This window comes from Sciurus carolinensis, chromosome 13 (genome assembly GCF_902686445.1).
Source record: "Sciurus carolinensis chromosome 13, mSciCar1.2, whole genome shotgun sequence".
Lineage (NCBI taxonomy): Eukaryota > Metazoa > Chordata > Mammalia > Rodentia > Sciuridae > Sciurus > Sciurus carolinensis.
Window position 1 is genome coordinate 32,546,086 of NC_062225.1, and position 15,645 is coordinate 32,561,730.

Below are 15,645 nucleotides of genomic sequence, written 5' to 3' on the forward strand. Positions count from 1 at the left end.
AATCAGAAGCTAATGCAAAATAAGAAGGGACAGGGATAAAATAAAAAAGAATATAAGATCAGCGGAGTAGACAAAGGTGAATGAAGGAAGCTCCGGAGGAGGGAGAGGATGGAAAAAGATATTGGAATGAATCTGACCTGACTTTCTTATGTATATATATGAATATACCACCGTGAATCTTACCATCATGAACATCCACAAGACACTAATTAAAAAAAAAACTAGAAAGAAAGCAGAAATATCAGTAGAGTAGAGGTAAGTGAATGGGGAGAGGGAGGAGAAAAAAAGGATAAGTGCTGGTGACTGAATTGGAACAAATTATATTCCATGCTTATACAATTATGTTAAAATGAACCCTATTGTCCTGTATAAATAAAAAGAACCAACAAAAATGTTAGTCAATTAGTAAGTTGTAAAATTAGTAAGGTTAACATTTTATTCCCAAGAAATAACTAACTTGTCTAACCACTTAAGAAATTAGTTGATTTGACTTATTAAACACTGTTTTTGTAACCATGGACTTTCATTCTACTTTGGTTTCCTTGAAATAAGTATACTTGTATCTATAAAAGTTTATTTTTCTTGCCTTGTAATTAAATTAGATGCATTTTTCCAGTTAGGGAAATCGTTGTTTTTAAACCCTACATTTCTTTTTAATAGAGTAGGTCAGGAATGCACTTCTTCAAATTTTTTAAATTTTATTAAGTCCAGAGAGATTAATATCTAATATAATTAACAGAGTCCTCATCATTTTACATTCAATTCCAAAATACGATCTTTAAAAAAAAATGCACAGAGAAGCAGTGGCTATGTCTATCCTTAGACGAAGGTGTTATTCAAAGAAGATGGCACCCAGGGCCGAGGTTTCGACAGGAAGCCCTGTCTAGCTGCTCACTTCCAGGGGCCAGGGCACAGTGTAATTGTCTCAAGGAATCCAGCAGGGCAATCAAAGAGACTTATTTGAATCAATTTTTTTGTATGTAAAATCCTGTGCCACTGTTCTTTTGAGTGAACCTTTTCCTCAGGTGTCCATTTTAGGTGAATTCACATGTTCTAATCCAAAATCTCATGAAAGGATGTTTTTCAAGGAGTGGGAGAGCTGGGTCAAATGGTGGTTCCATTCCAAGCTTTCTGAGGAATCTCCATACTGCTTTCCAGAGTGGCTGCACTAATTTGTAACCCCACCAGCAATGTATGAGTGTTCCTTTTTCACCACATCCTCGCCAACACCTATTGTTGCTTGTATTCTTGATAATCGCCATTCTAATTGGGGTGAGATGGAATCTTAGGGTAGTTTTGATTTGCATTTCTCTTATTACTAGAGATGTTGAACATTTTTTCATTTATCTGTTGATTGCTTGTAGATCTTCTTCTGTGAAGTGTCTGTTCATTTCCTTAGCCCATTTGTTGATTGGATTATTTGTATTCTTGGTGTAGAGTTTTTTGAGACCCAAAGGACTTAAAATCAGCATACTATAGAGATAGAGCTACATCAATGTTCATAGGTGCTCAATTCACAATAGCCAGATTGTGGAACCAACCTAGATGTCCTTCAATTGATGAATGGATAAAGAAACTGTGGTATATATATATACAATGGAATATTACTCAGCCATAAAGAATGATAAAATTATGGTATTTGCCGGCAAATGGATGAAATTGGAGAATATCATGCTAAGTGAGATAAGCCAATCTCATAAAACCAAAGGACAAATGATCTCACTGATAAGCGGATGATGATACATAATGGGGGGTGGGAGGGGTTAGTGTTAGGGTTAGGTTTAGGGTTAGGGTTAGGGAGGGGGGCAAGAATGGAGGAAGGAAGTACTGTACAGAGGGAAAAGAGGGGTGGGAGGGGTCAGAGGGAAGCAAAAAAATAACAGAATGAATCAAACAACATTACCCTATGTAAATTTATGATTACACAAATGGTATGCCTTGACTCAATATACAAACAGAGAAACAACATGTATCCTGTTTGTTTACAATAAAAAAAGGATGTTTTTCAGAAGTTCCTTAATAAAAGTACCAATTTCTTAAATCTACATTTTCACAACCGTGGGTTTTGTTTTATTTTGTTTCACTCAGAACATATCAGTCTTCTGGAAGTATTACTTTTTGTGAGTTTAAGAAAGCTGAATACTTAAATTCAAACAACATTATTTTTCCATTTTAATTTATATTTGAAATTAAAGAACTAGAGAATGTAGAAATCAGAAATTTATAATGGGTGAGAAAAATCAAATTGTATAAGGTTAAAGTGGATATTATTTTATGAAAAGAAAATTATACTTTCCAATTTTCCAGCCAGTGTCTAAAGGAACAAATATTCCCTCTGAGTGCTGGATTTAATGAAAATAGGAGGGATTCCTATTAGAGACTGGGGTTTGCTGGGTCCCCTTTGATTCTCCTTCTTTGAGAACTTTAAACTCAGAACTAGCCCTGCGAACTTCTTAGATATATAATAATTCATTTAATTCTCTAACTGTTCATTGAATTTGTCAGTTAAAATTTTAAAAAAATTAACATACTACTGAAGACCATTGATAAACGTGTTCTTTTAATCTACTTGAAGCATGTATGTTTGTGTCCAAGTCTGTTTAAATGGATATAACAACAAATCATAAATGAGGTTGCTTATAAACAACACAATGTACTTCTCACAGTTCTGAAGGCTCAGAGTCCAAGATGGAGGTGTCCTGTGAAAGCCTGTTTCCTTACAGACAGACATCTTTTCACGAACCTTGTGTGACTAAAGTGGGCGAGGGAGGTCTCTGGGGTCTCTTTTACAAAAGGCACTGATCCTATTCATGAGAGCTCTGTCCTCATAACCTCATCAGCTGCCAAAGTCCTTACCTGTTAATACCAGACCTCATACTGTATGAATCCAACACTCAGACCATTATACATTTCTGATTTCCACATTCTCTAGTTCTTTAATTTCAAATATAAATGAGAAGAGAAAAATAATGAAATATTTAAATTTATATTTAGAATTTCAACATATGAATCTGGGGGAAGGCATAAACATTCAGTCCTCTGTGTGTGCGTGTGTATGTGTTTTCAGCTGAAAGTTCTTTTCTTTTTTTTATATAGAGCACTAAATTACACCTTTTCTTCTTCTTCTTTTTTTTTTTTTTTCTTTAGTGGTACTGGGGATTGAACCCAGGACACTATCACTGAACCACACCCCAGCCCTTTTAATTTTTAGTTTTTATTTGAGATGTAGTCTCACTAATTTACTTAGGTTGACCTAGAACTTGCAATCTTTCCTGCCTCTGGAATTATTGGAATTATAAGCATAAGCCACCACGCCCAGCTGAGCAATGACATTTTAAACATTTTTTAGAATTGTGCTGTTCAAAGGACATAATTACAAATCTATGTTAGACATGGTAGATAAAACATTGGCCACTTGTTAAACTGTGAGATGGGGTGTTTTTTCTGTGCCAGTAGAGAATGAAGTCACCCTTCTTCTGCATATTGTCTTCGTTGGGCAGTGACAAGAGATGAGAGAGATGCTTGCCTTGACTGTAATCCAATGCAATCAGCCACAAGACTGGATTGAATTTTAATTGTAGGGGAACTCTGTGATCTTCACCTAATGAATTTCCCAATGCATATACCTGCTATATGACATGACTTTAAAATACTTGGTGATATTTATTCTGTACCATCCCTTAAATCTTTCTATAATAAAATAAAAAAAAAACACCATCAAACAAACATGTAATCAAAGCTTTGATTGACTCTGTTCAAGTTTAGGAAGGATTCTACTAGGTCAGATTACTTGATGTTGGCTACCATAACAACTCCTAAAAGACCTTCTGGGCAAAAAGCCTCAATCTTTGAAACAAAGGAAGAGATATTCTTCACATCAGTAGCAATGAAAATCTCAGACCAAAGCAGCAGCAGCAGCATTAGCTTCACTGGGAACTTCAGAGAAACTCTTTCTTGGGTCCCACATCAGAGCTACTGAATCAGAAACTCCAAAAGTAGCACAGAGCAATCTATGTGATGCTGCAAGCCCTCTGGCTGATGCTCAGGTTTTACAACTATTGTAGTTATAAAGTATGTCCTTTAAGTGCCATTTCAGTGTTATTAGGCATGCACTGAGATATGCAAGGTGAGGACTCATGATAGTTGTTGAGTCAATTTTAGGTTGGTTATTAAGTCCGAGTGATATAAAGTCATATAAATGTGTATATACCCTCTCCACAGAAAATCATATCTTGGAGGATGTGAACAAATGTGTGATAGCCCTCCAAGAGGGGGATGTGGATACTCTGGACCGGACTGCAGGAGCCATCCGTGGACGGGCAGCTCGGGTGATACACATCATCAATGCTGAAATGGAGAACTACGAGGCTGGGGTTTATACTGAGAAGGTGCTGGAAGCTACGAAATTACTTTCTGAGACAGGTAAGCATGAATATTAGATCTGGCCAGAATGTTAATGCCATGATTAATTTCCATATCTGAATAAATCTGTTGCATTATTTTTATAGGCCTTTATGTTTCTAAATTGCACATGTCACGGAAGGGATAGAGAACTCGAGTGTTCTTCTTTCTCGAATTTGAATTTGAATAACTTCAGCCAATAGCAGTTTATTACATTTTATGTGTATGTCATTTTATAGTTTTCATATGTCACCTCATTTGATTCTCACAAGGACTTTATGAAGTAGGCAGAGAAACTTTGATTATTTCCAATTATAGATGAGCAAATGGAGGTTTGAATTCATTAACAGACTGGTAGGAGATTACAAGGCTAGAAAATAGTTTGGTTGTGACTGAAAGTTGTCATCTTGAACTTGAAAACCATCTCTTTCTTTAAAGGACAGAGCCTTAAGGAGAAATTCTGGACAGTGGGTGGGAAGTAGCATAGACTGTGCATGACTAGGACATGCTCCAAGAAAGGAGGTGGTGGCTGCTGAAGAGGACTGGCCTGTCACACACTCCCTGACATGTCCTCCTCAAGGGTGTGTGCCCACTGGGGACTAACTACTGCAGTAAGGCACAGTTACTCAGGGAGCCTGTCAGAGTGCTCAGGTGCATTGGGATGGAAAAACAACTCATTTCCACTCAGCTGACCAAACAATCTACAACTTGAAGAACGTCAGAAGACTGGCCAGCTTTTCTTTTTCTCTTTAGTTTCTGCTCTTGACTAAAGTCTCTTGGCTTTAGAAGTCTCTTCTGCCTAGTACCTTTGTTTATGTGTGTGGGGTCGGGGATGAGAATCGACAGGATGTTCCCAAAACAGAAAATTAGAGGGTAGAAAAGGAGAACTTAAATCTATGATGGATAGAGTTGTGAGTGGGTCATGAATTGGGTTGTAAGTATGGACAGAAGGGCTTCTGCCCTCATGCCCCAAGGGGAGCCCTCTTGGGTTTGCACATGGACTTTGGACATCACTAAGCTTTTTAAACATAGATGCCACTGAAAGGTCACATGGAGCAGTGTTCCAAGTTCTGCATGATAAGACATGTTAGTAGAGAGATGTTTCTTTCTATAGGGAAAATGTTATTTAAAGACTTATTTAGATATTTGTTAGCCTGGAAACAGCAAGGTAAAATCAACTCATTTTTTCTGAAATAAAAGATGATAGAGAGAGTTTAATATCATATAATAATGAGCACATGTAGAAATTGTTGCCCTTGAGAATTCTAGCAGACTTAGAATTTAAGGTAATAGTGATAATAATAAGATATCTCTGCATTTTAATTAGCTGAGATTCAAGAGTGTTTTTTTCAACTAAGCTTGCTGTTTACATTCAGTAGAGCAACACAAGCAAGCCATACAATATTTCCTTCTTCAGATAGTGTTATATTTTGTATATGAAGTGTGCCCCAAAAAGCTCTTGTGTTGATGAAGGAATGTTCTGAGGTGAGATGATTAGATTATGAGAGTTGTGACCAAATCAGTGGATTAATCCATTGGGTGGATCAATAATGTGAATGGATTGCTAACTGTAGGCAGGTGGGGCATGGCTAGTGAATGTTGGTCACTGGGGATGTGTCCTTGGATTATATTGTCCCTGCCTCCTTGATCTCTCTCTTTCTGCTTCCTGGGCCATGAGCTGAGCAACTTTCATCTGCCATGTCTTTCCAACATGATGTCCTGCCTCAACTTGGGCCAGAGCAATAGAGTCAGCCAACCATAGTTTGAACCTCTTAACCCGTAAACCAAAATCAACTTTTCCTTCTCTGAGAGGTTTTTGTCAGGTATTTTGGTCATAGCAAGAAAAAACTGACTAATAACACACTTGGAAATATTAGAAGCAGGTATTTTACTCTTCAATTTAGAGATTTTTTTTTTGACCCTTAACAGGAGGTCTTGTTACATTTTTGTGGTTCTTACCTGCTGGCTCTCCAACTTTGTTCTTTTATAAAGTCTCAGCTTGGTGTGGTCTAAAATACAGTATTACTTGCTTGAGGCTGACCCTGAATAAAGAGTATCAGAGAAAGATAGAAGACATGGAAACACAAGTCTTCACTCTTGCCTGCACATGACTGATAGGAAGAATTGTGGTAAATGAAAAATACAGAGCAAATTGCCGTTTCACATGTGACTTGGTGCCCAGAGAATTCAGGCATTATTCAGAAGACATTTTAGTGTTTTTTCTTATTGTATCTTGGGTTACTTTAGTAAAAGGAGTGGTGTTCATGAAAATCTATTGAAAAGAAAGGGTAATTGCTTAGTTGGTTGAACTTTTGACATACTTTTCACCTAAAGTCTAGAAGGGTAAATAATTTTCTGGTTGATTTTATCTAAAAACATCATCAGTGAGACAACCAATTCCTTCTGGGTTGTTGTCACTAACCAAGACTTAACTCTTGTTCATTGTCAAACCATTTAACATTCTTATCCCAACTCTTCCTTGGAATGATTGAGCATTTGGGAAAAATTTCTAAGGAATTCTCCTTAATTTGATATCTGCATTCCATTCCTAAGTGAATGGAGTGAATGAGTGAGGTATTTAGAATCTACTTTTTAGGATCTTTTGAAGGTAACTTGGAAAGTAACCAGATAGAAGAGATTGAAAGAGATGTTTATACGAAACTGTAGTAGAAATGATAAAGATAGGAAAAGTAGATGTTAATGGGCTCAGAACAAGAATAAAACAAGACATGTAAATTCTTCAGCTTCTTTCTCCAATTAGACTTCATTGCAAAAGGAGGAATATATTGTTTCTTTATAAGTAAGTAGAGAGATTGTCTCAGAAATGGAAACAAAAACATTAGATGTTAACCAACTAATTGCTAGAATTAATAGTTAGAATTGCTGGTGAATAAGCTTGCACAGATCAGGGACATGGACTTTAAGGAAGACCATAGGATCAGTTGATTATGGTGACACAAGGTTTCTTGGGTTAGTTCTAATGTTAGTGTCTATGCTAAGGAGACATATAGCCTCAAAATAAAAACTCCTGTACATATTACTGATGCCAAATTTCTGCCTTTGGGTTAATATTTTATTTTAAAAAATTCTTAGAGCCATATTGCATTTGATCACTTTTCTGTATAAACTTAGCAAATGTCCTGAGAGTACATTTAATTTGGCAGGGAGAACAGAGGGCTAGTAGGCAAGAAAGAGGAGGCAAGGAGAAAGATGAGAAAAAAAGAAAACAAATTGTTTTATGGTTTTGGGTGTCTTGTTTTGTTTTGTTTTGTTTTCCTGTCCTGACATACCTACTAGGTATTGTCAGTGTTTTTTCTTTTTGTCTTTTTAAGCCTGAGTTGTTAGATTTAAGGCCTTTAGTTGAAAGTTTTTAACCTCTGTGCTATTGACACTTTGGTGTGAGCAATTCTTTCTGGGAGGTTAGAGGCCTGTACTTTCCTGTGCATTGTAGGATGCTTAGATTCTGCCTCCACCCACTAGGTACTTGGAGCATCTGTTGCCTTCCCCACACTAAATTATGATAACAAAAATTATCTCTAGGCATTGCCAGATTCCTGGTGGCGGTGGGGCAGGGGATGGGGTGGTGGTGGTGGTGGCAATAACTACTGTGAATCACTGCCCTAAGGTAAAGAAATACCCTCAAATAGAGAAAAGTTTGAGTAGGGCAAAATGGAGCCTGTGTACTGTAGACACAGAGTAACAAAGGGCATGTTGTAGGAATGTGATACAGAGAAGTATTTATAAAAGGGCAGCATGCTTAGCTAAACCAGATATTGCTGCAGAAGGTGTTCACCAATACCAGTCAACCCCTGTTAAGGCATATGAGTGACTGCAGGGGTGGGTCATTGAAGAATGACTCCTACTCTTTGATCTAATGGCCTTCCATGAGTGGCTATGAAATTGAGAGGTACCCAAAGAGTGACAAAACCATCTGTGGTTTATTTTCCATGAATTATTTTCCTTCCTCAGTAAAGACAGTGTTTGACTTAAGAATGCTTTTTTGTGTTGACATGAATGCTAAGTTAAATTTAAGAAAATAATTTTGTGTATTACTAGTATACTAAAATTATAGGACAGCATCATGTAAAAATTTACCTATTTATTTCTTAGGAAACCAATGTAGCAGTTGAAAAATGCAATAAAATGGATCTACAGCAGACCCATTAAATACTTACATAGTATATTTGATGGGCTCTTCAATAAAACCTGAATTATAACAAATTGCCAACAGCTTGGTAGTAAGTACATGCTTGACCAGACTCGTCTTCAGAGATCTCATTTGCAAAGTCAGGTTGCTGCAGAAGGCTGTGGGGTGGGGGGTGAAAAATATACTAGTGACATCATATCTAGATATCCATAGAATTGTTCATTCTTTGCTGAATGGATTATATTAAAATGTCATTTTTCTAAATTTGATAGCTGGTACAGATTTGTGGCAATGTGATCATTGTTGGGTTGTGAGTGCTTTGAGACTCTGCCAGACATTTCTTCTTTAGAAGGGATAATAGACCAAAAAAGGAGAAATTTAAAAGGAAAACATTTTTAAACAAGTGTTCTGCTATTGATTACTCTGGATGAAGTGGTTACAATTCCCTTATTTTGAAGAATACACGGGCCAAAACAATGGTACAATTTTTACTTCCATGGTCTGGAACCTAAACTTTAATAAGAGTGAAAGGAGATTCTTGACCTCATTTCCCTGTTGTTTGAATAGGAAATGTAAGAGGATCAGCAAGTAGAAAGTGCCCAAACTGGAAATAGTATCAAAGGTTACCTTTGGCTCAGTTTCAATGCAGTAGAATGAACCTAGGGTAGCCTGCCAATTAACTTTCATCTTAAACAAAATAGTTAGTCCCTCTGGGACACAGTTTGCTGTATTGCCTGATGTTTTATCACTCAAGGATGGTCAATATTATTAATATTAGAGTATGTATGTGTGTTGCTGTTCCTGGCCTCCACACTACATAGGAACTCAGTGCCTGTGAATCCTGTGTATAAACCCTCTGCTCCATCTGGATGGGTGTTTCATTGTTCTATCAGAACACATCCACACAGTTCTCACTATCCTCCCTATAATGTTCTTAATTTCCTCCTCCTCTTCCTTCTCAACATCTGTTTATTGAACTTATCCTTTAATACTAACTCAAATCTCAGTTGGAAACAACAGAAAACTGTCTTTTGACTTATTTCCCTTCGGTGTAAAAGGCTGTGCTTATAACCAGATTCAGTTCTTAGAGGCAGGTACTTCTGTATGAACCTACAGCCTAGGAGGGTTTTATCATACAATTGGCATTTACTATATATGCACTGATTAAATGAACACAAAACATTGGGATATTGTATTTTTTTTAGTAGAGACTATGTTCATTGGCAGCTTCAGGCTCACAACTCAAGATTCCTAGATAAATGGAAAGATTTTTTTCCCTTCTACTTTCTACATATCAAAGGGAAGCAATCTGATTGGCCATTTGGTGTGTGCTTCCTGCATTTGAACTCAGTGGGGTAGCATTTTATGATTGTACAGATTTGGGCGACCTGCCTTATCCTTGTGGCTGGATCGGGGGAAGGATTGTGAGGAGGGAAATATTATCAATGTTAGAACAAGGTGGTAGGGGCAACTTATTAGGAAGACAAAGTTAGGTATTATTGATAGGAAGAACTGTTCCAGTCTAAGTCACTTCTCTATGGCTGACCTTGAAATTAGATTATGATAGTAATGAACTTCTACAGAAGCTGTAATGACTGAGCTTGCTCAGCCTAGACATTCTAATATATTTTAAATGTGCTTTAATTTAATCCTTACTCTTGGTGTAAAGCATTTTATTTCTTTCCGAAAGGTCAAAATGATGGTGATATGGAGGACATGATGCACCTGTTGGTGGCTTTGAAGTTCATGGTGGTGCAAAGTCAGAAATACAGAAGAAATGAGAAGGAAATTTCAACCACTTAATATCCCTTAAAAGGCAAAGTGTAGTTTGTCCCAATGCCTTTTCTATATGACTGAAACCTATATAATCTACACATCACAGAGAACTGACTGATAAAGTTTTTAAATGTCTATATTTATTTGCTTTGTTCTAAAAACTCACGCGAAGTTTCTGGCTCAGAGCATAAACTGGTTACTCATGACAGTTCCCCACAGTCCATTCTCCCTCTCAGGACAGTGTAATGATGGTTTCTGCACATACTGAGGAGTCTGCATTATAGAAAAAGAAATGCAAGGTTATGGACTTGGAAGTTATATTACAAATGGTCTTCAGTTGCCCCATTCCCTCCTGAGGGCGGAAAGAAATATTTGCCTTTTACTATAACCATATTCCATTCAGCAAAGGTCCTAGATTGTCACAACTCTTGGGAAAGAAGTATATTGTTCTTGGTTTTATCCCCCTTTGAAATGTAAACAAACATCTTGGAGGAAATAAATAAAACTATAAACCTTCCTCCAGGATATTTATCTTAGAGCTACTGTTGAGTTATGCTTTGGATCAGGTCACCAGTATTTTTGTTTAGACCTCCCTAACCACACAGAAACATGAAACTAATTTTTCTACATGGGCTTGTTTGTAAATGATGTGTTCTGTGATAATTCAGACATGTCCAACTCATGTGGCACAGGGTCTGAAGAATCACCCTAAAAAATAGAACTTAAGAAGAGAATGGGGGGCTGGGGAGATAGCTCAGTCGGTAGAGTGCTTGCCTTGTAAGCACAAGGCCCTGGGTTCGATCCCCAGCACCCAAAAAAAAAAAAAAAAAAAAAAAAAAAAAAAAAAAAAAGAAGAGAATGGAAGATACTCAATTTTAACCTAGTAATGAAATCTGTAACATGAAGTACAGATGGGGTAGGAAGTTTCACAATTACACATTTATGTGTTATAAATTTGGGGCCACATAGTAGAATAAAGAGGGTCCATTGTCCAAAAAAAAAAAAAAAACTAAAAAACAAAAGGTAGGACATAAATCTGCATACTTACATGTATCATAGTATGGTTTAGGACCCTGGGAACTGCACAAGATGTGGTGCTACTTTGTGTCTTCAAGGGAACCAGTGACCAACATCCATGGTAGTGGTAGTAGAGAAGAAGTGGGCCCTGTATATCATGTCCAGCAGGGTCAGGGGTGGTGCCTGCTGGCATTGGAGGCCAGGATGCACTGTGCACAAACCGAGGTAGTATGGAGCCCCATCACCCAGCTTCTCTGCAGAGGGGAGGAAGCCATATCAATGATGGGTGCTCAGGTTTGAGAGGTGAAGAATATACTGACAGGCACTTGTTTGAAAGTACATGTAGTATGTCACTGGAGTACTCCAGAAATTTTTTTTATTTATCTTTTAGTTTTTTACAGACAGCATTTTGATTCATTGTACACAAATGGGATACATCATTTCATTTCTATGGTTGTGCATGATGTAGATTCATACCGTTCGTGTAATCATACATGTACATAGAGTAATGATGTCTGTCTCATTCCACCATTTTTATACCTCCCCTTATTTCCTTCTACATAATCTAAAGTTCCCCCATTCTTCTCTCCCTCCCCACCCCCATTATATATCATTCTCCACTTATCAGGGAAAACATTCGACCTTTGGTTTTTTGGGATTGGCTTATTTCACTTAGCATGATATTCTCCAATTCCATCCATTTATTTGCAAATGCCATAATATTATTCTTCTTTATGGCTGAATAATATTCCATTGTGTATATATACAACAGTTTCTTTATCCATTCATCTGTTGAAGGGCACCTAGGTTGGTTCCACAATCTAGCTATTATGAACTGAGCTGCTATAAACGTTGATGTGGCTGTGTTACTGTAGTATGCTAATTTTAAGTCATTTGGGAATAAACCGAAGAGTGGGATAACTGGGTCAAAAGGTGAGTCCATTCCAACTTTTCTGAGGATTCTCCACACTACTTTCCAGAGTGGCTGCACCAATTTGCAACTCCACCAGCAATGTAAAAGTGTGCCTTTTCCCCCACATCCATGCCAACTTCTGTTATTGTTTGTGTTCTTGATAATAGCCATTCTAATTGGAGTAAGATGAAATCTTAGAATTGTTTTGATTTGCGTTTCTCTTATTACTAGAGATGTTGAACACTTTTTCATATATTTATTAATTGTCTGTGTGTCTTCTGCTGTAAAGTGTCTGTCTAGTTCCTTAGCCCATTTATTGACTGGGTTCTTTGTATTTTTGGTGTAAAGTTTTATAAGTTCTTTATAAATTTTGGAGATAAGTGCTCTATCTGAAGTGCGTGTGGAAAAGATTTTCTCCCATTCTGTAGGTTCTCTCTTCTCATTCTTGATTGTATCCTTTGCTGAGAAAAAGCTTTTTAGTTTGAGGCCATCCCATTTATTAATTCTTGCTTTGATTTCTTGTGCTTTGGGAGTTTTGTTGAGGAAGTCCGATCCTAAGCAAACATGATGAAGATTCAGGCCTACTTTGTCATCTATTAGGTGCAGGATCTCTGGTCTAATTCCTATGTTTTTGGTCCATTTTGAGTTGAGTTTTGTGCACAGTGAGAGATAGAGGTTTAATTTTATTTTACTGCATATGGATTTCCACTTTACCCAGCACCATTTGTTGAACAGGCTATCTTTTTTCCATGTTTTTGACTCCTTTGTCTAGTATGAGGAGACTGTAGTTATGTGGTTTTGTCTCTGTGTCTTCTATCCTGTACCATTGGTCTGCCTGTCCATTTTGGTGCCAATAACATGCTGTTTTTGTTACTATTGCTCTGTAGTATAATTTAATGTCTGGTATTGTGATACCTCCTGTTTCACTTTTTCTACTCAGAATTGTTTTCAATATTGGAGTTCTCTTGTTCTTCCAGATGATGTTCATGATTGCTTTCTCTGTTTCTAGGAGGAATGTCATTGGGATTTTAATTGGAATTGCATTGAATCTGTATAGTGTCTTTGGTAGAATGGCCATTTTGACAATGTTAATTCTGCCTGTCCAAGAACATGGGAGATCTTTCCATCTTCGAAGGTTTTCTTCAATTTCTTTCTTTAATGTTCTGTAGTTTCTATTGTAGAGGTCTTTCACCTCTTTTGTTAAATTAATTCCCAAGTATTTTATTTTTTTTTTGAGGCTACTATGAATGGAGTGGTTTTCCTAATTTCTCTTTCAGAGGATTTATCACTTATGAATAGAAATGCATTAAATTTACGCATACTGATTTTATATCCTGCTACTTTGCTGAATTCATTTATTAGTTCTAGAAGTTTTCTAGTGGAGTTTTTTGGATTTTCTAAATGTAGGATCATGTCATCAGCAAATAGTGACAGCTTTAGTTCTTTTTCTATTTCTATCCCTTTAATTTCTTTGGTCTGTCTAATTGCTCTGGCAAGTGTTTCAAGGACAATGTTGAATAGAAGTGAACGAGGGCAGTTCAGTTTCTCTCCATTAAGAATGATGTTGGCCATGGGCTTAGCATAGATAGCTTTTACAATTTTGAGGTATATTTCTACTATTCCTATTTTTTCTAGTGTTTTAAGCATGAAGTGTTGCTGTATTTTATCAAATGCTTTCTCAGCATCTATTGAAATAATCATGTGATTCTTAACGTTAAGTCTACTGATGTGATGAATTACATTTATTGATTTCTGGATGTTGAACCAACCTTGCATCCCTGGGATAAACCCCACTTGATCATGGTGCACTATCTCTTAAATATATTTTTGTATGTGATTTGCCAGTATTTTGTTAAGGATTTTTGCATCTATGTTCATCAGGGATATTGGTTTAAAATTTTCTTTCCCTGATGTGTCTTTGTCTGGTTTTGGTATCAGAGTGATACTAGCCTCATAGAATGAATTTGGAAGGGTTCCCTCCTTTTCTATTTCCTGGAATACTTTGAGGAGTATTGGTATCAGTTCTTCTTTAAAGGTCTTGTAGAATTCGGCTGAGAATCCATCAAGTCCTGGACTTTTCTTGGTTGGTAGACTTTTGATGACTTCTACTTTGGTGCTTGAAATTAATCTGTTTAGATTGTGTACATCTTCCAATTCAATTTGGGAGATCATATGTCTCTAAAAATTTGTCAATGTTTTCAATATTTTCTATTTTGTTGGAGTATAGATTTTCAAAGTAGATTCTAATTATGTTATATATTTCAATGTTGTCTGTCGTGATCTTTCCTTTTTCATCATGAATTCTAGTAATTTGAGTTTTCTCTCTCCTCTTCTAGGGGTTTATCAATTTTGTTTATTTTTTCAAAGAACCAACTTTTTGTTTTGTCAATTTTTTTGAATCATTTCTCTTGTTTCAATTTCTATTTCAGTTCTGATTTTAATTATTTCCTGTCTTCTATTTTTCATGTTGATCTGTTCTTTTTCTAGGGCTTTGAGATATAATGTTAAGTCACTTAGTTGTTGATTTTTATTTTTTTTAATGTATGAGCTCAATGCAATGAACTTTCCTCTTAGTAATGCTTTCATAGTGTGCCAGAGATTTTGTTATGTTGTGTCATTGTTCTCATTTACCTCTAAGAATTTTTTTATTTCTTCCCTGTTGTCTTTTGTTATCATTGCAGCATTCAGTAGCATATTATTTAGTCTCCAGGTGTATGAGTAGTTTTTGTTTGTTATTTTATCATTCATTTCTAATTGCATTCCGTTATGGTCTGATAGGATACAGGGTAGAATTTCTATTTTTCTGTATTTGCTAATGGCTTCTTTGTGGCATAGCATATGGTCTATTTTGGAGAAAGATCCATGAGCTGCTGAGAAGAAAGTATATTTGCTCAATGATGGATGTAATACTCTGTAGATATCCATTAAGTCTATAGCATTGATTATAATATTTAGTTCTATAGTTTCTTTGTTCAGTTTTTGTTTGGAGGATCTATCCAGTGGTGAGAGTGGTGTGTTAAAGTCCCCCACTATTAATATGTTTTGGTCTATTTGATTCTTAAAATTGAGAAGGGTTTGTTTGATATACATAGATGCTCCATTGTTTAGGGCATAAATATTTAAAGTTGTTATATCTTACTGTTTTATGCTTCCCTTAAGCAGTATGAAAGGTCCTTTTTTTACCCTTCTGACTAACTTAGGTTTGGATCCACTTTATCTGATATGAGGATGGAGACCCCTGCTTTTTTACTGGGTCCATGTTTTTCCCTATCCTTTCACCTTTAGTCTGTGGATGTCTTCTTCTATGAGATGAGTCTCTTGAAGGCAGCATATTGTTGGGTCCTTCTTTTTAATCCAATCTGCCAGTCTATGTCTTTTGATTATTGAGTTA

The 15,645-nt window shown here is 36.5% G+C and overlaps 1 protein-coding gene across 4 annotated transcripts in view; it reads left to right on the forward strand.

Annotated features, from left to right (window-relative positions):
* The window catches only part of Ctnna2 (catenin alpha 2), a 1,081,443-nt gene that overhangs the window by 987,547 nt on the left and 78,251 nt on the right, over positions 1 to 15,645 (forward strand). For all 4 annotated transcript variants that reach the window (XM_047523044.1, XM_047523045.1, XM_047523046.1 and 1 more), the window contains exon 12: positions 4,222 to 4,422. In XM_047523044.1, coding sequence (XP_047379000.1) covers positions 4,222 to 4,422 — 201 coding nt within the window. The remainder of the gene's footprint in view (positions 1 to 4,221; positions 4,423 to 15,645) is intronic.